The following is a 25,032-nucleotide window of genomic DNA, read 5'->3' as shown; positions in this document are numbered from 1 at the left end:
TGACAGGGTGAGATGTGACGGGGTGACATGATGAGATGTGACGGGGTGACAGGGTGAGATGTGACAGGGTGACATGATGAGATGTGATGGGGTGACAGGGTGAGATGTGACAGGGTGAGATGTGATGGGGTGACAGGGTGAGATGTGATAGGGTGAGATGTGACGGGGTGACATGATAAGATGTGACGGGGTGACAGGGTGAGATATGGCAGGATGTGACAGGATGAGATGTGACAGGGTGACATGGCTACAGGATGAGATGTGACAGGGTGACGAGATGCGACAGGGTGAGATGTGACAGGGTGACATGATGAGATGTGATGGGGTGACAGGGTGAGATGTGGCAGGATGTGACAGGATGAGATGTGACGGGGTGACATGATGAGATGTGACGGGGTGACAGGGTGAGATGTGGCAGGATGTGACAGGATGAGATGTGACAGGGTGACATGGCTACAGCACAGGCCCAGCTTGTTGCCCTCCCCAGCCCCAACCCGGGGCGCCCTTGGTTCATTCAACAGTTTATTCAGTGCCTCCTGCATGTCAAGTGCTGTTCCGGGCACCAGCAACACAGCCATGAACAAGACAGGTGGAGAGCTTGCTCTCAGGGAGCTTACATTCTAGTCAGAGAGACAAAGTCAGACAAACGAGTAAACAAAGTGTTCTGGAACAGCAGGAAGTGTGGAAGAACAGGAGATTGGGTGGTGTGATGGAACAGCAACTTCGGGGGGGCTCCCGAGAGACTGCGGAGAAGGCACACCCAAGCTGAGACGTGAGTGGAGGGTGAAGATCGGGGAGGCAGGGACAAGTCCGGAGGTGGGCAAAGGAGGCAGCAAAGATCGGACAGGTGAGTGGGGCTGCACTGCAGTGGTGGAAGAGGGTGCCGGTGCCCAGTGAAGGGAGCAGGGCAGGGCACGTGCCCACAGGGTGCTGGGGGAGAGCAGGAGGCCGGGGGGCTGCAGGGCGCTCCGACGAGGGTGGGGGTGGCCGGAATGGAGCCTGGGTCTCCAGCCACCGCAGCAGGGTGGATGGTGGCCAGTGGGTCAGAGGGCTCGTGGCCTGGCTGCGGCCAGGGTTGGGGGGTTCAGTCAGCTGCCCTTTGGGGTGGGAGGGGGAGGGTTGGCTGAGGCTCGGGACTCACCGGGATGTGGGGGAGCAGGGCGAGGTGGGGAGAGGGGACGTGGGGGTGGGGAGGTCAGGCCGGGCAGATGCCCCCAGCAGCTCAGGGTCCAGGATATAAATCTCGTCCTGTGCGATCTCGGTCACGTAGTTGAGGTGTTCCTACGGGGTTGGGCGGGGAAGGTTGGGCTGAGGGTCAGGGCCCTGCAGGGCGGCCGATGGGGGGTGCAGAGGGACGCCAGGCCAGCAGACCTGGAGAAGCTGCAGCTGTGAGGTGGAGCACTGACAGGGCAGCCAGGCCTGGGCCCTGCCAGCCCCCACCCCACCCCCAGCCCCCTCCTCTCCCCTCCTGCCCTGGAGCCCCTGACCTTGCACAGGGGGCCCACCAGCTTGCAGCCCCTTCCCACAGCTAAGCCTTTCCCGGGTGCCCGGCCTCTGACCCAAAGCGCCTTTCCTTCTGTGTCTGGTTGGAAGACGCCTGTGCTTTGAGGCTCCCCCACAACCCAACCCCGCGAGCCCAGCTCCCCGCCGTCAGCACCGTCCCTGTGCACTGCCCATCGGCGGACATGGGTGTACCCGGCCGTGCAGGGCGGCCAAGCAGGACAGGTGCCACGGGGCCCAGAGCCAGCGGTTTCCAGAGCAGATCTTGAGTGCGTACCTGGGCCCTGTCGATTCTGTAGAAGCGGCTGGCAGTGGTGGCTGTGGGGAGAGGGCTGGCTGAGGAAGGTGGCCCCCTGTCCAGGCCTGGGTCTCCTGCCGCCCCCCGCCAGGACTGCCAAGGGAGGAGGCAGGCCCCAGCCCTTTGGGGGCCACTCACCATCGAGGAAGCACCACTTGGGGGACAGTTTCTGGCACATCGGGGACTTGGCTCCAGCACCTTCGGGCTCCTGGCAAGAGAGGCAGAGGCCGGGGCTGGAGGCCACCAGAACCTGGGCTGGTGGGGGCCCCTGTGGGCAGGCCCGGGCCCCACCCCTCACCTGCCGGAGCCTCTCGATGTGGGCGCGGCATAGCTCCAGGTCACTGTCTCCGGGGACCACCACGGTGCCCAGTGGCACGGCTGGAGGACAGGGCGGCCGTCAGCAGCTGGCTGCACCCCAGCCCGGGCCCCGCTCCTCAGCGCCCCCTCCCCGCCCCATCTGCCACTCACAAGCCTCTTTGAGCTGCTCCTTGTCATAGTGCAGGGCCTCGTAGTCGTGCATGCTGACCCTGCTCACCTGGACTCGCAGCTGCTCCGGCACCGGCTGCTGGCTGCAGGCAGGGCGACCACACGGCGCTCGGCAAGGGCCCTGCCCGAGCTGCCAGTCCCCGCCAGGCATCACACCACGTACCGCCCGCCCCAGCTGCCCCAGGGGAAACTGAGGCTGGGGAGGGGCAGAGTCTCTGGGGCCCCGGGCATGTGGGCGGGGCGGGGGGGGACGCACTCGCTGTGCAGGGGGGCGGCGCTCCGCCGCTTGGCCTTCTGCACCATGGTGGCCTGGTTGCGCAGGGCGATGCGGATGCGGGAGGCTGCGAGCTTGCAGGGCTCACCGTCCACCTGCACCGGGATGGCTTTGGACGTGGTGAGCAGCACCTCTCGGCACTGCGTCAGCCGCTCGCCGTGCCCGCCCACCTGCAGCGCGGCCTGTGGGCATGGGAGGCTCAGGGTCAGGGGCCAGGGGGCGGCAGGACCCCAGGCTTTCCTTTTCCCAGGCCGGAGAACAAAGTGAGTGATCCCCCACCCAACGGAGAGCAGAGGAGGGTGAGACCCCAGCCAGAGAAAGGAGGTGAGGGCGAATTCTCCCGTCCTGGCCAATGAAAAGGAGGCTGGTGACCCCCTTCCGTTATTTTTCATTTTTTGTATTTATCTGGCTGCTCTGTCACGCAGGCTTAGTTGCCCTGAGGCCTGTGGGCTCCTACGTCCCCAGAAGGGGTCCAACTCGTGTACCCTGCATCGCAAGGTGGATTCTTAACCACTGAACCACCAGGGAAGGCATCCCCTTCCATCCTGGGGCCAGGGCCAGGGCCGGGCAGGCAGGCAGGCAGGCCTGGGGCTCCAGGTGGGCCCCGTGCTGGCTTACTCACCAGGGAGGTCATGGTAAAGCCGATGACCTCGAGGTAGCCATCGTCGTGCCGCTGCGGCTCGAAGTCGTGGTGCTCCCCAGGGTGGCCCCAGGGCATGGTGCCCGCACAGTACCTGGAGGGGACGGCACCGCAACGGGCTTCAGAGGACGGGCATGCAGGACAGGGACAGCAGGGCTCCCCCCGCGCCCTCCCCTCCTCACCTGGGGATGTTCAGGAAAACAATACACTGGGGCTTCAGGTCCTGAATCTTGGGGGTCAGGTCAGTCCCATCACACTGCAGGCAGGAACGGGTGGAGGGGGTTGAGGGCCTATGGATCCAGGGGGTCTCCCTCCCGCCAGACCCACCCACCCTGCCTGCGGGCACAGCCCGCTCACCACCACGCGGATGTGCTTGGCCAAGTCCTTGGAGCTGCCCATCAGGAAGTCGGAGAAGGCTGTCTGTGGGAGACAGAGGGCGTCACCATCTGGTAACGGGGCATGTCCTTCCCACTGCCGTGCAGGGGTCCTGAGGCCTGGTGGACACGGGTGGGTGGGGGCATGGGTGGGAGAAGAGGTGGGCGTGGCCACGGTGGGGCGCGGTGGCAGGCCCCAGACTCACCCCGGCGTAGAACATCTTATTCCGGAAGCGGCTGTTGAACTTCTCCGGGTTGGCCTCTGGGTGGTGACAAGAAATAGGGGACAGTCAGCTGCTCTGAGCCTGCTGGGGCTTTCCAAGCTGGGCTCGGGCGGGAGGGCTGACGATGGACGAACGCTTTGTACTGGCAGGGGCGAGGTCTGGCCGTCTCGGGGCCCCTCCTGGGGTCCCACCACCACCACCACCACCCGAGGCCTCCTCAGCAAAGACGCGCCCACCTCGAGACTCGTGGAACTCCAGGGTGACATGGGCGTCAAAGCCCAGGCTGAAGTAGTTGTTGAAGACATCCAGAGGCAGCTGGAGGAGGGCCAAGGGACAGGCATGAGGAGCTCCCGCACGCACCCCGCCCCCCCCACAGCCAGCTCTGCAGAAAGGGGGCCGAGGCCCGGCCTTCTCAGCTCCTGGGGAGCCCCACCGAGCGCCTGCACACCAAAGCAGCCTGGCTTCTCTTCCCAGGCCTCACACCCCCCACGACCCTCCTCCGAAGGGCCTCATGCGCACCAGGACCTGGCTCTGCTCGCTGCTGAGAACCAGCGCTGCCTGGCGGTAGCAGGCGCTCAGTAACATGTGCCGAGAGGCTGCGGACAGCTCTCTCATGAGCTGAAGACCACACCATTCCCTCCTCCCGAGGAGATGCTGAAGTTTGGTTACATGAAGACTTGCCCCAGACCCCAGACACCCCCAGCACCCCTTCCCGGCTGACCCACCCGGTCGGTGGCCCCCTCGTCTCGCTCCTCGGGCCCCGCCTCGGGGTTGGGCTCCGCACGGAGGTCCCAGCGGTCCAGCTGCACCACATTGCCCTCCTCCACGTGGGACAGGATCTTGGACACAGGCTCGTCGGTGTAGCCCTGGGTGGGGGGGCGGAGAGGCAGGAACTGAGCTCCCCCGGGGTCTGGGCCCTCCCCTGGCACCCCGCTCCCCCACCCCCGGCTCCCTGCCCCGTCCGTGGGAGCTCACCCCGCCCCAGTTGAGGGTGCGGGCCAGGTCATTGCCAGTGCCCAGGGGCAGGATGGCAACGGGCGGTGGCGGCTTCAAGCGCAGCTGGTCCAGGGTGGAGAGGATCCAGCCAACCTGGAGCGGGCAGGGCGGAGGCGGCCAGGTCAGAGCGGGCGGCCCTGGCCTGGCCCAGCCGGGGAGGGCAGGAATACTCACTGTGCCATCGCCCCCGCAGGCCAGGATCCGCAGGTTGTGCACCCGGCGGTACATCTCCAGCCTGGGGTCAGAGGATGGGCACCGGGTCAGGGTCCATGAGCCACACCCCGAGAGCGCGCCAGGCCAGCCCTCGCCACTGTCCCCACAGAGCCCTGGCAGGTACTTACGCCTCCCTGGGCCCTCCCTGGCTCAGGTCAAAGACTTGCCGGGGATTCAGATACCAGAGGAAGGACTGTATGATCTTGGCGCCCTGTGGGAGACCAGGAACGGACAGGGAAAGTGGGGAGGCAGTCAGGGGTGGTGGGCTGAGGTGGGAAGCGCGTGGCTGTGGGAACCCGGCCCAGGAAAAGGCAAGAGGTGGAGACAGAAGGGGATTTTCTCAGCATCATGGGGCAGAAGCTGACCTGGGGACCTGGGAACACCTGCTGGGGGGAGGGGCTGAGCTAGACCCCACCCCTTCCCCAAGGCTCTCAGAGGAGACGGGATGCTGTGCGTACCTGGTTGCCCCCACTCTTGGGGTTCACAAACACCAGCAGGGGCTTCATGAGGGGGGACGGGGTAGGCCTGATGATGAAGGGTCTCCAGCGGCCCTCCTTGGAGACAGAGAGAGCCTGTAAGGCTGGTTCCCGCTCTGGTGGACCCTCACCCTGTCCTCCGTGCCCTGGGTACCCCCGTGAGTATCACCGGGGGGTCAGACCTCACAGTGGGCCTGGCCCCAGAGGAGGACCTGACCTCTCACCCTGCTTGGGGGCCCCAGAGCCCAGACTGACCCAGCAACGGCCGAGCTGGCAGCAGCATCAGCTCCAGGCGGGGGCTCAGGGTCCCAAGAAACAGGCCCCCCTCTCCTGTTCCCCTTCCCGCTGCCCGCCTGGTCCCACGTCTAACCTCAGGCCCTTTCTTGCTAGACTTCCTCTTGAAGGATGCTCTCTTTTTCTTCTTGCTGGCTTTGAGGGTGTTCTGTGAGGGAAGTGGGGGCGTGGGTGACAAGGCGGCTGGGGCTAGGGTGGCCGGCAGACCCTAGGGGTGGCGGGGGTTGGGGTGTCCTGGCACAGGCGGGACTCACCTGGGGCCTGCGGGCCCGGAGGATCCAGGTGGGGGGGATGACCACAGCGGCGTGGACGCCCAGGGAGCACGGCTCCTCAATCTGCTGCAGCATGAAGCAGGACACCTTGCTGTGGTACTGGGGGGGCGGGGGGCGGGGCTGAGCTGGGCTGGCCGAGGCCTGCGGCCCGGGCCCTGCGCAGCCCCGGGGGACAGCCTGCGGGCAGGGGAGCGGCACTCACTGCTTGCTTGCACCAGGAGCAGCTGATGGCCACAATCTCCTTGCTGTGGAAGGTGAACTTCTGCTGGAAGCCCTGGGGTGCAGAGGGTGGTGAGGGCCCCTGGGGCTGGGCCCAGAGCAGCAGGCCCAGCCCCTTCCTGCTGCCAACGTCTCTCTGCCCAGGGCAACTGAGCACTTATTTTTTTTCTTTAAAGAAAAGAACTATAAAAGGAGGCCCTAGTGTCATGGGGGCTGAGCCAGGCTGGGTCTCTGAAGTGAACTGCACCATCTGCTGGAAAGGGGTCCAGAGATAACTCCTGCCTAACTCCGGTCCCTCCTTCCCAACCCAGGCTCTCAAAGCTGTGTGCGGCAACCATCAGAGTCGTTCCCTGTCCGTCCTCCGCGGGCTCACCGCAGGGCCTACTGTGCCCGACGTGCTGGACACTCAAGGTGGACGGACAGAGGAGGGACAAGACCCCTAGACCTCTCAGAGCCTGAACTTCCTGGGGGATGGGACTGGGGGGGGACAAGACAGCTCAGTGAAACCTGGGCCGCTGTGGGGCGTGCTTGGGAGGGCTCTGCAGCCTGGAGGACAGGGACCTGTGCTGGGCACCCACGTGCGCCGGCTGAGCTGGCGAGGGAAAAAGCCTCCATGCTTCTCGAAGGGCTTGCTCACAGCTTCCGAGTAGTCCAGACACGCTGCTCTTGGAGGAGGCGGCTTTCCTCCCTGCTCTCCCGCTCTGCCCAGGCACCCGGGGGTTCTGGGACTGAGCGGGCGTGGCAGCCAGAGAGCGTGGGCCCGGGACTCTGCGCGGTTGGGGCGGCACGGGGCTGCCGGGACCAGGACCGGCTTGCTTGGGTGGGCCCTCACCTTCCCACAGTGCCGACACTTGCCATCCTGGCGCCGCCGGTGTACCCAATGGTGCCGCACGAAGGTTGGCTGGCAGAGGAGAGGAGCGAAACTGCGGTGAGTGAGGGGTGGAAGCCTGGTGACGCCCTGGAGTCACTGCCGAGGGGCCCGCTCAGGAGACCCAGGGCCCTAACAACCCTGGGCGCTTACCTCACGGACGTTCCTGGAGCCCGATTCACGGAAGGATGGCTTACAGCGGAAATTTATCTGTGGAACACACAGTGACCACCAAAACGTCAGAACCGCCCTTCGTGGGGTCAGGCACGTGGCCACCCCCTTCAGAAGGTGTCACTCGGAGGCATCCTCACAAAGGAGGGAGAGGCCTCCCGGCATCCGGGGAGCCCTGAGAACGCCAGACACCTCTTCTCAGAAGCCCTCCGGCATCCCTCCTCCTCTCCATTAGCCAGAGGGAAGCTCCCTTCTGCTGCCCAGTCTTCCGGGATGAGGGAGACAGCAAGTTCTGTGTTGTCTTCCCCGCTAAACCTGCAGCAAGGCTGACTGGTCCTGTAATCTTCCTTGCCCTCCAGCTCTCCCAACTCAGGTACCTGCAGGCAACCCAGTGCATGCTTGGGGACTGGGCCCTGGAGACCGTCAGCCCATCTGTGGAGCCCTGGTTTATCTCCACCTTAGGCCGGTGTGATAGATCTACAGGACTTGGGGCTACATGCGTGTCTGTTTTCCGCCGGGCCCCTGCTTCAGCCCTCGGAAAACTGTAGGGAAACTTCACTGTACAGAGTTGGGGAGAAGGGAAGCCGTCTACGTTAGCCTCGTTCAAGCCATTCCTGGCCCTACAGGATTTCTCTTACGCTGGTCTGGGCTTCTGCTGGTGGGGAGTCCTGCAGGGTCAACGGCAGCCGCCACCCCCCAGCCTGGACCCACTCACCCAGCTGTCCTTCTCTCTCCCTCCCTAGAAGCACGGGGGCCCAGATGCGCCCCCAGCTGCAGCCACTCCACGGACAGCGGTCCCCGGGAAAAGGTCTTTACAGCCGCGGCGTGGAGGGAACGGAGCCAGGCTTCAGTGCCCATGCAGGACTGGCCCAGACAGAGCTGAGGTACGAAGCTTCAGCAAGGCACAGCCCCTTCTAAGTGTTAGTTTGGGAACTGATAAAAAATGGCATCTCAGCCAGCATTCGTGACTTCATCTTGTCGAGTAACAGTCTTATGAACCTCGCTCTGCGCCAGGCTTGTTCTGGGCAGCGGGGACACAGCAGCAGATGAAGGGGGAGCCAGGGTGCAAACGCAGGCACTGCGGCTCCAGGGTCCTTGGCTTTTTCACAACGACACGCACTGAGGCACCCCGGCCGGTGGTGTTTGTGTGACGTGAACACGCGTGTACAGAGAGGCACCCCTGGCCGGCGGTGTTTGTGTGACGTGAACACGCGTGTACAGAGACCCGGGCATGAGTGCCGTGAGGGCTTCAGCACTCCGAGGGGAGGGGCAGGAAAGCCTGCGCAGCCACGCTCACCTTCTCCAGCTGCTCGATGCAGGGCGTGTGGACCACAATCTTGCAGGCTGCGCATTTTCTCCGGGACACTGACTTCTGCTGTGGGAAACAGAAGTTCCCTGAGGCACCGGCTAACCCTGGCCCGGGTGCCGCCCTGCGCCTGCCCCCGCACAGCTGCGCTGGGAGAGCACTGTGGAGCCCTAGCCCTGGCTTCAGGCCCCAGTCCCGTCCCTCTGGACGTCGGGGGGCAGGCCCCCCCGGGGCGGCTCAGGTGAGAGCCTCGTTCCCACCTGCCCCTGGGACGGCCGGCCTACAGGGCTCGAGACCCGGCTCCACCACCAGGGGGCAGCATGCCGCACCCCGCTCACGCACCAGCATCTTGGCCACGCAGTACTGCTCTCCGACGTAGCAGAAGTCCCCGGACACGTTGGTCTCGAACCAGATATGTTCCCCATACGTCGCAGACTCCTGCAGGACGGGATAGCACGCTCAGCGTACGCCTGCTGCGCCCCACCTACCGTCCCCTCTCCCGAGACAAACCTGCTCCCGCCCCCACAATCTACTTCACGGCATCCTGTTTTCCCCACTGTTGGCTTCAAGGCTTGGCTCGAACGTGGCCACCCTAGGAGGTCTGCTCTGACCCCACAGATCCATGGGCTCCCCTTGCAGCCGCCCGCAGGACCTCCGACCCCCCGCGAGGGACTGGTCCCCATCGACCCCTCCCAGCTCCCGGCCACTCACACTCCAGTCCACAGTGCTCCGGATCTGCCTCTCAGGCTCGCTACACGGGGCCCCGGGAGCAGGAGCAGGGGGTGCCAGGTGCTGGAGGCCCGACTTGGTGATGGCTTTCCTGCGGAGGAGGCGGCGGCTGAGGCCAGCTGGGCGCACAGCTTCCTTCCCCTCGCCTGGGATCTCTGCCTTCACCTTGACCTCAATCCCGGGTCAAGGCAGGAAGGGCAGAGGAGGCCCCCAAGAGGCCCCCCGGCTCTGAGAAGATCCCCGAGGAGACTGGACTCTCCTCGCAGTCCTGCTGGCTTCCGAGCCTGGCCCAGAGCTGCTCCCGAGCCAGGGGCCCCCGGGCCAGCCCCCCGGAGGTCACACCACTGCCCTGCTGGCTGCAGCTATACCTACGCAAGCAGGGCACTCCAGGTCTGGGGTCCGGCTGACTTGCGCCGCAGGGCTACCTGGCGCCGGCGGGACAGCGGGCGCACGCGGGCGGGCATCCCGGGGCCGGCTGCGGTGCCCGAGGCTCTTCGACCCCCTGGGCTGGGGTGCTGCCCCGCGGGCCGTGGCTGGCTGAGGCGCCGGTAGTGACCGTGCAGGCCCCAGAGTGCGTGGTCTTTCACCACATCTGCGGGCAGCAGGTGGGAGGAGGCCCGGCGCCGGCGCCAGCGCGGCACGGGCTGCAGGGGCAGCGCGCCGCGGGGCGGGGGGGGCCCTGGGGTCCCGGGGCCCGGCTGGGCAGAGCTCGGTGGTGCAGCCCTTACATCCTCCTTCTGCAAGCCCTCCTCCTCCTCCTCCATGCCCACGAGCCCGGCCAACAGCAGGGGTGCCACCAGAAGCTGGGGCGCCACCACGGCCGGCTGCGGCGGGCTGGGCACCTCCTCCACAGCGAAGCGGGGGTTGCGGGCTGGGGGTGCGGTGCTGGAGCGCCGGCGGCGGCCGGGGCCCGGGGCCCCCACCCCGCAGACCAGGAGGCAGCCCTGGAGCTGTGCGCTGGAGCGCCGCCGCTGTGCCAGCGAGGAGGAGGCCTGCCCCGCCGGCGAGCGGCGCCGGGCCTTGCCCGTGAGCAGCCCCACGCCGCTGGGCCGCCGCGGCCCCTCTCCAGGGCCCTGCGCCTTCCGCTGGAAGTGTCTCTTAATGAAGGTCTCCATGGCAGGGGCGGGTGGGTGGCTGTTGGGTACAGAGACCGGGAACATCAGGAGCCAGGCCAGGCCGGGGCCCATCCCAGGTCCAGGCGCCCAGTCTCAGCCTCTGCCCCTGGGGCAGAGAAGGGACACTTGGGAGGAAATGGGGGTGTTCTGTGGCCTCTGAGCCCCTTACACGGGGTGTCTGAGGGTACCAGAAGACCCGGCGGGGAGCCCACACTCATTGCTGTTGGATACACTGGTGCTCCCCAATTCCGCCCCGTTGCAGCCGCAGGAGCGCTGGGGAGGAGGGGTTGCCAGCTACCCTTCTGGGTTCCCCTGTCCAGGCACCAAGATCCCCAAAGCTCTGGCCTAAAGGACTTCAAGTCCCTTGCCTGAAGCTGATGGAAAGGAAAAGAGAAAGGAAGCTGGGAGCCTGGAGACAACAGACTGAGGGGCTGTTGTTTAGCTGCTCAGTCCTGTCTGACTCTTTGCAACCCCATGGACTGCAGCACACTAGGCGTCCTTCACCATCTCCTGGGGCTTGCTCAAACTCATGTCTGTTGAGTCCATGATGCCATCCCACCATTTCATCCTGCCTTCTATCTTTCCTAGCATCAGGGTATTTTCTAATGCGTCAGCTCTTTGCATCTTGTGGTCAAAGTATTGCAGCTTCAGCTTCAGCATCAGTCCTTCCAATGAATATTCAGTATTGATTTCCACAGTCAATCACAGAAATCTAATCAAACTGATCACATGGATCACAACCTTGTCCAGCTCAATGAGACTATGAGCCATGCCGTGTAGGGCCACCCAAGTCATGGTGGAGAGTTCTGACAAAACGTGGTTCACTGGGGAAGGGGGAATGGCAAACCGCTTTAGTATTCTTGCCTTGGGAACCCCGTGAACAGCATGAAAAGGCAGAAAGATGTGACACTGAGGGGCTGAGGGCAAGGCTTCTCCTCTCCTTGGGCAGGTTAGGCTTAGGTGTCCCTTCCTGGGACACACCACAAAGCAAGGCATGGTAAGAAAATGAGGCTCTCTGAAAGGAAATTCAGCCCTGCTACGATCCCCAGACTCGGGGCCAGGCTGAGCGTGGCCCCAGAAAGGGAGAGCATCTGACATCTGCCTTGGGGTGGAAGGCCCCTGGGACCTCACCCCACCCCCCTGCCTGAGAACCGGAGGGGCAGCTGCACAGGGCGGGGAGAGAAGCCACCGGAGGGCCTTTGTGCGGGGAGCCGCGAGAGCCACGAGCGCGCCTCTGGGCTGTGTGGGTGCCCTCCTGCTCTGAGGGGCCGACGGGAGCACTTCCCGGGCCTCACCTTTCTGAAGAGGCCCAGGATGGACAACCCATGTGCGAGAGTGCTGGACGATGTCTGAAAACCCTTCCAGTGTGGCCGCTGAGGGAGCCCGTGAACTGCACCTTGACCTAGGGGCCAAGACCCAAAGCCCCAACGCTCAGAATCCCAACGCTAAGCTACCCGGAGCGCCGTCCTGCAGGAGTCCTGGGGACCGCGCTTGCTCGAGCCATCCTCCCTTGACCTGGTCTGAGCACGGGCTGATTCCTTCGCCAGCTCGTCTGCCCCGTCGCCCCTTCTGCACAGGCCGAGGGGAGCACGTGCACTCTTACCCCCTCCTAACGTGCGGAAAGGGCATGGAGCCTGGTGTGCTTCAGGGGGGCCATGCCTCCAGAGGGCCCAGGGACACCTGTGCCCACCATCAGGTACTCTCCTGGGCTCTGGCAGCCACAGGGAGGTTTGAGTCACAGCCATGGGACCCCTGCCTGCGGCTGACAGGAGAGACACTTGTGTCAGCTGTGGGCCTGAGAGGGTGGAGGATGGGCTTGAGGAATCCGGGCTGGGCTGCACAGCCAGCGCCTACCCCTCCCGCTCCCCCCTTGATCTGCTACTGCCCTGGTTGGCTTCCCTGGCGGCTCAGACAGTAAAGTGTCTGCCTACAATGCAGGAGACCCGGGTTTGATCCCTGGGTCGGGAAGATCCCCTGGAGAAGGAAATGGCAACCCACTCCAGTACTCTTGCCTGGAACATCCCATGGACAGAGGAGCCTGGTAGGTTACAGTCCATGGGGTCACCGAGTCAGACATGACTGAGCGACTTCACTTCACTTGGGGGTCGGGGCAGGCAGCATCAGGGCCAGGGCCAGGGCCGTGGACATGTGCAGGGGTACTGACATGGAAGCAGCCACGCCTGCAGAAGCAGTGTTGGGGGCTGCTGGGCTCCAGAGCTCTGCCGCTTACGATCTGCCAGCCTCTGCAGGTAACGGGGAGGATGGCAGAAGAGCTCCTGATTTCCGCCTAAAGTCAGTGCTGTCCCGCCGGACATTTGCTGAGTGCCCACGCGTGTCAGGCAGGGTACTAAGTCCTTGGCAAACATGTGCATGTGGTTTTATAAACCACAGCACCCTAAAGAATAGATACTGTATCATACCTGGCTCCTGATGAGAGACTAAGGAGATAACTAGCCCAACGTGCACAGCTAGTCCGTGTGGAGCTGGGGCTGGAACCCACCTCGACCTGAGGGCAAAGCCTGGTTTGAGCTGGGACTAAGGTGCCATAATGACAAGAGCAGTCTATTTGCCCATCACCCACTACGTGACAAGCGCCTTCACTCATCATCTCGCTCGCTCCTAACTGCCACCCCTGAGGCAGGCAGGATCAATGGCTCTGTGACAGAGAGGAGGAAACCGGCTTGAGATCAGGCCCAGGCTCCAAGGTCGCACGGCTGGTCACGGGCAGGAGCGGGACCTGAACTCAGGTCCGCCTGATGCAGGGTCTGCACCGCGCCCAGCAGAAGGAGCCTGGAGGCCCAGTGGCCTGCTGCGGCCAGGGGCCCTGGCTTGCCAGCACTGCCCCAGGGTGTCAGCTTTCCCCGCCCGCCCGGTCAGGCCGCCCTGTGACAGCTGCCCAGCCTGGAGGAGATTAGTCACCCGAACACACCGCCTGATGCGAGTGTCACCCAGAAAACAAAAGGCCACAGTCACTGGGGGGGAGGTGCGGCAGGCGCCCTGTGGGTGGCGGAGAGGGTGGACCCTGCCGCCTGCCCAGCCCCGCGCCTGCGCCAAGAGGGGCTGGGGGGAGGCAGAGAGGCCTTGCAGCTCACCTGCCTCAGGACACGGGGCGACTTAGAGGTGCTCCCCCCACGCCTGGGTCCCAGCGGGCCCGGGGGTCACCACCAGCGGGGGCGGGGTGGGCCAGGCCGGTGCCGAGTGACCTCCTGCGAAGCCGCTCCCTCTCGGGCCTCAGTTTCCTTGTCGGTCGGAGGAGGCTGTCAGCTGGCTGATCTGACGGTTTATGACAAGCTCTCCTCTAAGGCGACCACGCCTCTGCGCTCCGACACCCCCTCCCCCCGGGGCCCAGGCTTCCTGTTCCTCTGGTCGCCATAGAAACCTCTGTCCTCTGGTCAGCAAAGGCCTGACTCCTGACTTCCTATCTCGGCCCAGGCCTCTCCTGGGTCTGCTCCGAGGCCCGGCCTGCTCTCAGGCCTGCCCCGGACTCTCCTCTGCCTGCGCCTGCAGCCTCTGCCCACGGCACGGCCCTGGGCGGCAGCTTCCTCTCACCTCACGCTCTGTCAGCTTCCACACACCACACTCAGTAGTGTAAAGGTCACCGGAGGAGGCCCCGCAGGGCTCTGACACCAGCGGCGGAGCAAAAATGGCTGCCCTCAGCCTCCTGGGCGGGGGGCCCAGGGGGGAGCCTGTCACACCCGGAGGGGGTGGGCTGGGAAAGGACTCGGGGGCCCCGTCGACGTCCAGCGGGCTGCTAGGAGCCTGGGGAGGAGGACAGAGGGTGCTGTGGCAGACGGGCATGGTGATAGCTGGCGGGGCACCCCTGGGGAACAGCAGACAGTGCGGCTGCAGGTGGCCAAGCTCAGGCAGCTGCCCGGGGTGAGTGGACACAAGTGTCCCAGCTCCATCAGCTGCTGGCTGGGAAGGACAGGGCTCCTCATCTCCCAGTTAGACCGGCTCACGCTATGTTAGCTTCAAGCTTTGGAATCCTGTATCTGCCACTGCTTTCCTAGGTTGAACAACTAACCTTTTGGAGTCTCCATTTTCTCATCTGCAAAACAGGGCTGAAACGACCTAGTCCAGAGGCTCTGACATGAAAGAGGTTCAGATGACATAACGGTAGAGAGTACCTGCCGACAGCCAGCAGAGAGGAGGGGCTTGGCAGGGCCTACACCCACAGCAGGAGACGTAAGAAACGTGGGTTCGATCCCTGGGATGGGAAGATCCCCTGGAGCAGGGCATGGCAACCCACTCCAGTATTCTTGCCTGCAGAATCCCATGGATGGAGGAGCCTGGTGGACTACAGTCCACGGGGTCATCAAAAGTCAGATACATCTGAGCATGCACGCACGGTGCAGGTAGGAGCCCAGAAAGGGAAGCAGGAGTAGCCAGGATGGTCACCACCCATCATATGAGGAACACAGCTTGGCAGCCTGGGCTGCGTGGGGGGGTCTGCTCACGCTGGGACGAATGCCCTCTGCGCCTGGCACCAGACTGGGCCCCCAGGGACTGCTCTGCCTCCCAGGGTGCTCGCACAGGCCACCCTGTGGGATCCAGCCAGAGCGCCCATTCCACACTGAGTGGGCCCCCCGCCCCGCGTCCTGCTGAAGGTGGCAATGGGGCACAGCGGTCACCTCCAGCAGCCCCACAACAGGGCCTGCAGGTCAGAATCTGCCCCGGCGGCTCTGCTCCCGCAGCGCCAAGGCTGAGGTCGAGGGGAGGGGGTGGGGACGGCTGGAAGAGGGGCCTGCCTGGGGGCTGCTGAGGCAGGGTGCCCAGGTCTCCACTCACTAAGGAGAGCCTGCCAAAACCAAACCGAAGCAAACTTCACAGTGGGAGAGGTGGGCCAGAGCTGCGCGGTACGGGGGGCGACTAGGCCAGTCATGTTGACCACGACGGGGTCTGCCCTGGCTTGGGGACAGCAGTTCAGACCCCCACCCCTTCCCATTCCCTTTCCATCAGCTCCAGGAGCCTGGTCTGGGGACAGCGGTGCCTGGGGGACCCTGCCCCCCAACCCTACCCCGACAGGTCCAAGAGGGAGGAAGCAGAAGGCAAGGGAGGGTTGAGGGAAGCCCCTTTGACCTGATCTGGAAGGCAGGGTGGCAGGCGGGAGGTGCCCTCAGGTGGCAGGCAGAGCGGGTGGGTGGGGGCCCGGGTCCCCGTGGGCAGGCGAGCCCCGATGCAGCGCCAGCTCCGGGCTGCAGGCCTCCGGCTGAGCAAGTCCTAGTTTGGAGAGCGAGCTGCTGAGGCTGCTCCTCTGCCCCCTCCCCCTCCCCACTCGCCTCCCCGCCCCCCCGCAGCCTGAGACAGCCGTTATGAAAATAACCCGATTGGTAACCGACTGCACTTCCTCTCCCAGCAGAGCAAGCAGGCAGCGGCTGCTGGGCGGGCGGCCCGGCGGGCACACATGGGCGCAAGCCTGGCTTCCAGGCTTCTCTTCCCAACGTCCCCAGAGGCTGGCAGGGCAACAGCCCAGGAGCCTGCCCTCCATCCAGCCAGCCCGGTCAAAAGCACAGCCCCCGTCTCAGCTCCAGGAAGGCGGGGGTGGGGGGGGTGAGACGTGGTGGGGGTCACTCTACACCCTCTAGCTACCCGTGGACAGGATTTTCCCGGGGTCTGGGGAAAGCATCTGAGACAGCTACGCACCGGCCCCAGACAAAATAACCACAGAAACAAATATCTTGTGGAGTGTTTCACAACTTACACGGCGCTTTTTCACAAGGATTAGCAGACAGGAGGCTTGTAACTCCCCCTGTACAAGTGACATTTTGGTCCCAGCTGAGCCACTGGGGCACCTGAGGCTCGAGGAGGCCGTCACTGCCCACAGCTCCGAAGGGCTGAGCCGGGCCGCCAGATCCTGGGTGTCGCAGCCCTGCCAGGGGGCCTGTCGGGTCCAGAAGAAGCCGGTCCACATCACACCCACCCGGCCCAGCATGCCAACCCTCAGTTTACACTCCTGGCCCCCAGAATCTAGAGCACCAGCTCTCCAACATCCTGGTTCTAGGACCCCCTTATATTCTTACAAATTACTGAAGATCCCCAAAAGGTGTTCTTTGAGAGTTACAGCTATTAACGTTGACCATATTAGCTTCCGTGGTGGCTCAGATGGTGGAGAATCTGACTGCAATGCAGGAGAGAGACCTGGGTTCGATCCCTGGGTTGGGAAGATCCTCTGGAGAAGAGAATGGCAACCCACTCCAGTATTCTGGCCTGGAGAATTCCATGGACAGTGATAGTCCATGGGGTCACAAAGAGTGGGACATGACTGAGCAACTAACACTTTCACTTTTTCATATTAGAAATCAACATTGAGAAATGTTTAAAATACTATTTATTCATTTAAAATATATTAAAATATTATTAAAAACAGTAAGCCCAGTATGTTAATATAAATAACACATTTTTATGGAAAATAAGCTCTATCTTCCAACACAAAAAGGTAGCGAGAACAGTGGCATGTTTAAATTCTGTAAATCTCTAATGTCTAGCTTAATAGAAGACATCTGGATTCTAATATCTGCCTCTGCAGGCAATCTGTTGTGATATGTTAATTTGGCTGAAGTATATGAAGAAAATTCTGCCTCATACTGACAAGTAATAAGAAAAGGAAAGAGTATTTTAATAGCCCTTTCAGGCAATTACAGATATTCTTCTCTAATACTATACCAAAATATCACAAGTGGTAGTTTCTTAAAGGTTAGTGGTTATGTGGGATCTGAAATGTTATCAGTGAACTTTTCACTGGTCTATCTTGCATTTTGAATTTTGAAACATTAAGCACTGGTCACTGGAAAACATCGGTTTACTGACTTAGGCGGATCTCCAGATACTGGAACGAGGTTTCCAAAATTCTAATTTTCGCTCAAAAGCTGAAATTTTGTCAACAGCAGCAAACACTGTTTTTGAAGTGACAAGCTCACTTCATTCTTTTTTGAGAAAATGTCTGCTAAACATCCAAGTTTAAAGGGTTTTTGTCTGTCAGGTGTCCTTTCAAGCTAAAATGGTGTTCCTTTAAAAAAAAAAAGTGACTAGTAGGGCCTGCAACTCAGTCATAAAAGTGCTTTTCAAGACAACCATCAAAGTTCGGTTTGCAGCAAAAGTGCCTCATGTATATTTCACATTTCTTCATACAGTATTTTTTAAAATGTACACTCAAGGATCCAGGCTTTATAAAATTGATATATTTATGGCATTTTTTGTTGTTGTTGCCGTGAGTGTGAAGAATACAGTGGCTATGCGTTTACGATGGGGCCACTGCCTTGGTGTATGCCAAGGTTCCAATGGCTTTACCATTGCTTTTAGACCACGTTTTACCACCACTGCTTCTACACCATAAGTCCAAATATCAACCCTGCGAAAAGGACATAAACCAGGGCAGCTTTGAAAGTATTATCATGAAAATAGTTTTGATCCCAACGATCCCCTGAAAGGGTCAAGGGCACCCCCAGGACCATACTTTGGGAACCCCTGATTCAGAATGAATTCTAAAGCCTCTAGCCTAGCAAGCGTGCTTCTGCAGAGCGCCACTAGTGCAGCCTCCCAGGCACTGACGCAGCCCTTGGTTCTACCCAAGGCTTTTCTCTGCCCCCTGAGCTGGCTGAGCTTGAGCTCACTGCTGCGTCCTGGCCCACACTCACCTTCTGCCTGGGACACTGGCCTCCCTCCCCGCCCCGTATCACAATCCCACCTGCTGGCAGCTGCCCCAGCCAACAGGGCATTACTGCCCCGGATGACTCCACAGCGCCCACCTGGCTGCCCTGCCACGGGACCCCGGGAGGTCCGCACCCGCTCAGATCTGTCTGTCTCGCTCCTCCTGCCCACCGGACAAGCCCCTGGCTGGGGGTGGGGTGGGGGGAGGGCAGGGGCCATGCCCAGCACTGAGTCTGGCAGCGCGTCCAGTGTTTACCACTGATCAGCTGAGGAGGAAGGAACTGGGAATTCCGTGGGGCAGGGACCAGTTAAGGGAAGGGGAGGGCTTCCTCCACCTCAGGTACCGCACCCGAGGGCTGACCACAAGGGCCGCCTACTTCTCTGCGCTGGGCCCAGGGGGATGGTGGCAGCCGTTGTCCTTAGCAGCTGCTGCCCTCTCCTCTCCAGAGGACCCAGGGGGTGACAGCTGGGGCTCCTCTCCCGAAGGGGTGCCTCCGCCCCCTCCACGCTCCCCAAGATGAGACCTGGGCCACAGGGATTGGTGCCACGCGGTCACCAGGTGAGCATGTGGGCGCGGGGTGGGGGGAAGGAGAGCGGCTGCCTCAGATGTCGGGGGGCCCCAGCTCTGAGCTCCTTGCTGAAACATCCCCAGTCTCTCTGTCTCCTTCCACCCTGAGTCCCTGTCTCAGGGCCTGGCTCCCGGGAGGCCCTGGACTAACGTTTGTGGAATTAACGTCTGACTCATTCCTTCAGAGCCTCCCCTCCAAGCCAGCCTCCCGCTGTCACCAGACTTCACCTTCAAGCGCCCACCTATCTTTCAGTGGCTCTCTACTGCCAGGGAACAGAAAGCAGACGTGGGTCTGGCTGTCAACAGGCTTCTCAGCCTCCTCTCCCATTTCTCCTTCATACTTTTTACTTCACAAATACACACCTCACTATGTACCAGACACTGTCCTAACTGTTTTACAAATACTCTCTCTTTTCATGTCATAAAAAGTAATATTATCTACATTTTACAGACCAGGAAATTGAGGGACAAAGAGATTGAATAACTTGCTTGTGATCCCGCAGCCAGTGAGGGGCAGGGTTGGGGTTCCGACCCAGAAGCCTGCCCTGGGTTTACGCTCTCACTCCCTCCCTCCACCCCTAGATGCTTCTGTCAGTCAGCGTGCGGGGGTCTCTTCCTCTCTGTCCGGGTGGCACTTGGCAGCCTCTCTGCCTGGGACACCCTTCCTTCCCTTCTGCTCAGCGAGCTCTCCCTTATCTTTTCCCCTCTCCTCCTTTCAGGACTGGCTCAGATACCGGCTCTGCCGGAAAGTTCTCCCCACCCTCCTCTCCCAGGGGGTTAGCTGCTCCCACGCTCAGGTCCTCCCTTGGCTATTCTGGGCCATTGGTGCTGGCTTATGACTCAGTATCCCCCACCAGCCCGTGTGCCCCCGGGACCACATGTTGCTCTTAACTGCATCCCCAGGGTCCGGAAGCGCCGGATGTGGTTTGCAGAGTGAATGGAGAAGACGGTGAACGGTCCAGGCGCAGCCTCGGGGGTCAGGCTGAGAGGGGAGGGCTCTGGGCCGGCAGTGTCCCAGTGGCAGGCCAGGTCCTGAGCCCTTTTCCTGCCAGTTGCTGGTGTGGGCTGAGCTCGTGTCTCAGAAGCAATGGGTGAAACCGATCCCTGATGGGGATGCCGATACGCCTCCCTCCACCTCTCTCCACGCCTTGCCGGGAGACTTTATGAAGCCCCTGCTGGCCCCCACCTCCCTCTTCTCCTGCGACCAGCCCCTCCTGTCACCTCCTGTGTCTGTAGGAGGCCGTCATTTCCCATCTGCCAGGAGCAGCATTCCACTCTTAACCCCTCATTCAAAATTTAACTCCTCTGAAATCTTCTGACTACGCTGCTTCCTCCTCCTCCATCCATGAGAAGATCTTAGAATCGGCTGTCAGCACCCTCCCCACCCCCGGACCCGGGCCCTGCTCTACTTCCCAGGCTTTCTGCACTCCATAGAGTTTTTTTTTTTTTTTTCCTGCACCTACAAGCTCCCTGAGAGGTTACCAGGGTCAAAGGTCTTTTCTAAGGATTTGGACTCAAGAGGTCCAGATGGATTCTTCCTCTGACCAGCGATGCAACCTCAAGCCAAGTCTCTTACCCTGGCTGGGCCTCAATTTCCCCAACAGATTAAGGGGGATAACACCGTCTTGTCTTCCTCAGGGTGCTACTGCAGACTTGAAAGAAAAAGTGTTCATGGTAACCCATTCCTCAGTTTACCAAAACTTTAAAGACAGAAAGTAACTCCAGAGGCCTAAAAATCAGAACAGCCACTCCGGAGCATCATTTGGCTACAACTATCAAAGCGGATGCAGATTCGATCCCTGGGTCGGGAAGATCCCTGGAAGAGGAAATGGCAAAGCGCTCCAGTATTCTTGCCTGGGAAACCCCACAGACAGAGGAACCTGGTGGGCTACAGTCCATGGGGTTGCAAAAGAGTCGAATGTGACTGAGTGACTAAATAACAACAAATCAGAGCTGAAGACACACTGCCCTGCAACCAAGCACGCCGGTGGACAGAACACACAAGGAGTCTTGGACCAGCACCGCCTCTGAAGGATTACCTGCAATGGAAGAAAACCTGCCAACAACCTAAATGTCCATCAACAGGAGACTGGGTAAATAAGCTGCTGGACAGTTAAGAGGACTAGTATGTGGCAATTAAGACAGGTGCATGCTAGAGCTCAGGTTTCAAGATGGTTAAATCTCCAAAACAACATGGACGGAAAAACCTAAACTCAGAATATGTACGATACACCATTTTAACTCAAAGGCAAAACCATACCAAACCGTACTGTGTGTTGCTATGGATTCATATATGTGCGGGGAAAAATATCTTAAAACAGGCACAAGAATCTAAACATCCCAATCAGGGCTGTGGTTTCCTCTGGGGAGGGAGACAGGGAGGCCTTCGTCTTTATCGATGGTATGTTGGTAAGATCTGGCCAAGCTAACTGGTAGGTGTTATTCTGTATACTTCCCTCGTGGCAGAATACTTAATGCTTTTAAAAAAGATTTTTACAAAATTTTTAAAAGATTTTTAAAATATATATTAAAAAAAAAAAAAGACCCCCAGAGGGAGAACAGCTCCTGGGGGCTGCCCGGGTCTGTCTTCCATGGACAGGTTTCTGCCACAGCGTGGAACCCTGAGCACGCCTCACGCTGTCTCATAGCAGGAGCCCTATGTCGGTGGGGCCGGAAGAGAGGTCTCCCCTGGAAGGGGAGGGAGAGTGGGTGACAGGCGGTGTCAGTGGGGTGTCTGTGTGGGCTGGGGAGCAGGAACCAGCTTGCCCCCTTTCACAACCACCCCCGCTTCAGTAAAATGTCAGCAAGCTGGGGAAGGGGGGGCGGAGAGACAGGCAAGCTGTTAACCCACAAGATGCTGGGGCGTGGGCGGTGCGGGCCCAGGCTCCTAGACAGCTAGTTTGGCTCAGCCCTGGCAGGGGAGAGACCTCCGAGTGGGCGCTGCGAACGGGCGCCCGGACAGGGGCGCACAAGGAGAGGTTCCGGAGTGGGGAGAGAGGGCCGGGGCCCCACCTCTCTTCAGACCTCTCCCCGGGAGGCCTGCTGCCCTCTGCTCTCCCGGGCCACAGGCCGCTCACTGACCTCCCGGGGCGCCTTTGAGTGTGTCCCTTGAGTCCTCTGTTCCCTGCGCTTTGAAGGCCAGATGAAAGGCCCCAGGCTTGCTCCTCCACTCCGGATCCAGCCAGGGAGCCACAGGACCTCCTGCTTACAAACCTGGTCTCCCTGCCTGCGGGCGCCCCCGCGCCGGCCCGGCCTTGCCCTCCCAGGAGGGAGGATCCTGGTGGCAGTTCTCCCGTGGGGCTGGGGCACTGGTCACGCGGAGGCCTTACTCCATTCCCACGCAGGACAAAGATCTCTCGCTTTCAAGGAGCCCTCAAACCCCTCCTTAGGCTCTCCCAGTTTGGTGATGGGAAAATAATAGAAGCAGGGAGGGCCAGCACGTCCCAGGGCAGCCTGGTGTTTGGAAAGAGACTTGGCTTCGGGCTCCAGTGTAAACCGCGTGACGCCGGGCCGCGAGCCTCGATGGCCTCTCTGAGCCCTGGGGTCTCGTATATAAGATGGGAATGAAATCGACTACAAGGTTGTTGGGCGGATTACAGGAAATGATGGACTTTCAAGCTTCGGGTAACCGTGACTCGCCGGAGAAGGACGAGTGAGCAGCTCCCAGGGGCCCCAGAGCCTCAGGTCGCCTCTGACCTGCTCTCCGCCACCGAACCCTGCCTCTGGGGTCTCAGCTGAGGAAGGGGGCCACAAAGATGGCAGGATGCAAGCTCCTCAGAGGCATTTGTCTGGTGGCTGCTCTGACCTGCCCCCTGCCACCTGAAACCACCTTCGCAGGCTCCTGCCTGTGGGACTGGAGTGCCGGGCGGGCCCTGGGCTGAGACCCCGGGGTGTGGGGAACCACACTGCACCCCTGCGTGGGGCTGACACCTGAAGGGCCCCCTGGGGCCCCCACCCGTGAGGAGGTTCAGAGGCAGCAGTTCGGTGGGGGCACCACCCTGGAGGTGCACAGTGATCTCACCCAGGATGAGGGAGACGCTGAGCCTGGATGCAGGCGTGGGGGGTTCCCCACAGGCCCACCGAGAGAATCATTCAGCCGGCAGCAGGGAGGCGGCGAGGGCGGGCAGGCCAGAAGGTGGTAGACTGAGGGTCTCTCAGAAGGTGGGGAGGCCTCCGGGGTCCTGGCACGGGCACAAACTGACACATTCCTGGAGTCAGGGGATGGGCACTGGAGGCCCAGATGACCCCTCGCTAGCTGTGAGACCTCAGACGCATCCAGGCTGCTGCCCTGGGCCTCGGTCTTCAGAGGTGGAGAGGGGGTCGGGTCAGGGGACGTGGAGGCTCACGCCCAGCCTGCCTCCTGCCGCCTCCTGCCCAGCTGCACCCTGGCGGCCAGAGTGTCAGCAGCAGGCGGCTGTGTGGGCTCACCAACAGGCCCGTGGCCCAGCGGAGGGCAGGCGAGGGGATGGCCCTGTCTCGCCGGCCCTCGGTGGTAGCTGTCGCCCCCTTGTGTCACTCTGGCGACACTGCAGGAAAAGTTCCCCATCGGCTCGTGGACCCGGGGAGCCTGCTTGCCTTGGCCAGAGACAGGGAGCCCACCGGGGCTTCTCCTCGGGACCAGCGCAGGCCAGGCCTCCGGGCCAGCATGCCCACTCGCCTCCCCCTCTGCTCGAGGCGTGACTGGTGGATCCGGAGAGGGCTCCAGAAGTGGAGGAGGGCAGGCCTGCTTCTCCCTCTCCCAGGGTCACTCGGCTCTTCCCCTGTCCTTGCCGAGGAGGACGCCCACTCTCGCACTCTCTTTTGCCAAGTGACAGTCCCGGGCAGCTCCGCATCCTGAGACCTGACCTTTCCGGACAACAGCATGGAGGAAAAAAAGTGCCAAGAGCTGCCCGCACCCCTCCCCTGCCCGTTAAGCCAGAGCTGCGGGTGCGTGGCAGCAGGGGGAAGACCAGGGGTCCCACCGGCACCCGGCGTTGTGTGGGGAGTGGGCGGTCAGGTGAGCTGACCCGCAGTTCAGATGCCGAGGCCCCTTTTTCTTCCCAAACCCGGGGCCCTGGCTCACAGCTGCCTCCCCTGGCCCCCGGGGCCACTCCCAGAATTAGCCTGAGCAAGACAAACCACTCAGAGAGGCGCCTTTTGCACCCAGACAACCGGGCGCCAGAGCCCGGGCTCCCGCCTCTGCACGTGAGGCGTCCCTCAACACGTCCCTTCCGACCGTTGCAAAACCAGCCCCAATTGGGGCTGCTGCCGCTCAGGCCGCGGCGGGCAGCCTCCGCCGTTGGACTCCAGGTCCAGCTCACTGGGCCCCGCATGGCAGCACCTCTAAACGGGACCTATTGTCTCCGACCTGTCCCACAGGTGTGCTTCCTGCCCTCCGGAACGAGTGGCTTTAAGCAGGATAAAGGGCAGGGCGGGTACACCCCATGCTCGGGCTCCCATGGGCTCCGCGGGCTGAGGCTCCTTCCGTCTAGACGGATGAACGGCCAGGTAATTTCTGATGCCCCTGGGGTGCCAAACCAGTTAATCCACCAGCTGTGTGACCTGCCCAGGGTCAGGCTGCTGCCACAGGGCCAGAGGCTGGAGGACGTCCTCTGGAGGTGGGCCCAGGAAGACGAGGAGGAGGCAGTCACCTTCCCGCCCACTTCCGACTGACCACCCCTCAGGCCCTGAGGCTGAATGGTCAGGAGAGGAAAAGCCAGATGCCCTGGGTAGGGCGGGGCCTACACCTCCTCGTGGGGAGAGGCTGACGGTTCCCAGCAGGAGATGTGGAATGGAGCTGGGGCGGAGCACTGGCTCAGCCGTGAGTCTTCCTGGGCTAAATAAAAAAGGCGCGGTGGCAAACTGCTCCCCAGCTTCCAGACGGTGAACGTGTGAGAGGCTGCGGGGGGCTTTGAGGGAGATGCCAAAGAAGCTGCCAGGCGGAGACCGTCCTCCTCCTGACCACACCAGGGACAGTAAACACACAGCCCATGTACCATCGCTACCCCTCCCAAGCCCACGGCAGAGCGCTAGTGGATTCCAGACCTCTACCACTGAGCCAAGATCCAAATGCTAGGGGATTCCAGACCTCTACCATCGAGCCAAGATCCAAACAATAGTGGATTCCAGACCTCTATCATTGAGCCAAGATCCGAATGCTAGTGGATTATAGACGTCTACCATCGAGCCAAGATCCGAATGCAGAAGACTCAGCGCAGCCGCCCAATTTATTTGCTACTGTCTCTCCCAGCCATGGTCTATTCGCAAAGCGGGACCCTTGGTCCCAAGGCCTGAAGTGTGTACAGGCGGTGGCGGGGTGTGTGGAAAGAAGAAAAGCAAGGTGGGGGCTGATCGTCAGAGGGCGGAGGTCCAGTGAGCAGCAA

At 61.6% G+C, this 25,032-nt stretch overlaps 1 protein-coding gene across 17 annotated transcripts in view; it reads right to left on the bottom strand.

Moving 5' to 3' along the window:
* DGKZ (diacylglycerol kinase zeta) overlaps positions 1-25,032 on the bottom strand; it is a 44,016-nt gene that overhangs the window by 3,623 nt on the left and 15,361 nt on the right. For 5 of the 17 annotated variants that reach the window (XM_043481110.1, XM_043481111.1, XM_043481119.1 and 2 more), the window contains exons 2-25: positions 9,323-9,431; positions 8,954-9,049; positions 8,603-8,680; positions 7,288-7,344; positions 7,099-7,167; positions 6,250-6,321; positions 6,030-6,146; positions 5,852-5,923; positions 5,464-5,559; positions 5,134-5,216; positions 4,967-5,027; positions 4,772-4,885; positions 4,522-4,662; positions 4,033-4,111; positions 3,779-3,834; positions 3,556-3,618; positions 3,381-3,454; positions 3,181-3,292; positions 2,541-2,740; positions 2,267-2,367; positions 2,097-2,176; positions 1,937-2,006; positions 1,778-1,818; positions 1,142-1,281 (exon numbers count right to left, since the gene is read on the bottom strand). In XM_043481110.1, the coding sequence (XP_043337045.1) occupies positions 1,142-1,281; positions 1,778-1,818; positions 1,937-2,006; positions 2,097-2,176; positions 2,267-2,367; positions 2,541-2,740; positions 3,181-3,292; positions 3,381-3,454; positions 3,556-3,618; positions 3,779-3,834; positions 4,033-4,111; positions 4,522-4,662; positions 4,772-4,885; positions 4,967-5,027; positions 5,134-5,216; positions 5,464-5,559; positions 5,852-5,923; positions 6,030-6,146; positions 6,250-6,321; positions 7,099-7,167; positions 7,288-7,344; positions 8,603-8,680; positions 8,954-9,049; positions 9,323-9,431 (2,181 nt within the window). Of the gene's footprint in view, positions 1-1,141; positions 1,282-1,777; positions 1,819-1,936; positions 2,007-2,096; positions 2,177-2,266; positions 2,368-2,540; positions 2,741-3,180; positions 3,293-3,380; positions 3,455-3,555; positions 3,619-3,778; positions 3,835-4,032; positions 4,112-4,521; positions 4,663-4,771; positions 4,886-4,966; positions 5,028-5,133; positions 5,217-5,463; positions 5,560-5,851; positions 5,924-6,029; positions 6,147-6,249; positions 6,322-7,098; positions 7,168-7,287; positions 7,345-8,602; positions 8,681-8,953; positions 9,050-9,322; positions 9,432-9,712; positions 10,969-13,547; positions 14,148-14,479; positions 15,682-25,032 lie in introns of those variants that run through there. The other 12 variants (XR_006271960.1, XR_006271961.1, XM_043481106.1 and 9 more) reach the window with 7 other exon arrangements.

The sequence above is a fragment of the Cervus canadensis genome, chromosome 11 (genome assembly GCF_019320065.1).
Source record: "Cervus canadensis isolate Bull #8, Minnesota chromosome 11, ASM1932006v1, whole genome shotgun sequence".
Classification (NCBI taxonomy): Eukaryota; Metazoa; Chordata; class Mammalia; order Artiodactyla; family Cervidae; genus Cervus; species Cervus canadensis.
The sequence above is the reverse complement of the archived record's forward strand: the minus strand, read 5'-3'. Positions and strand labels throughout refer to the sequence as shown.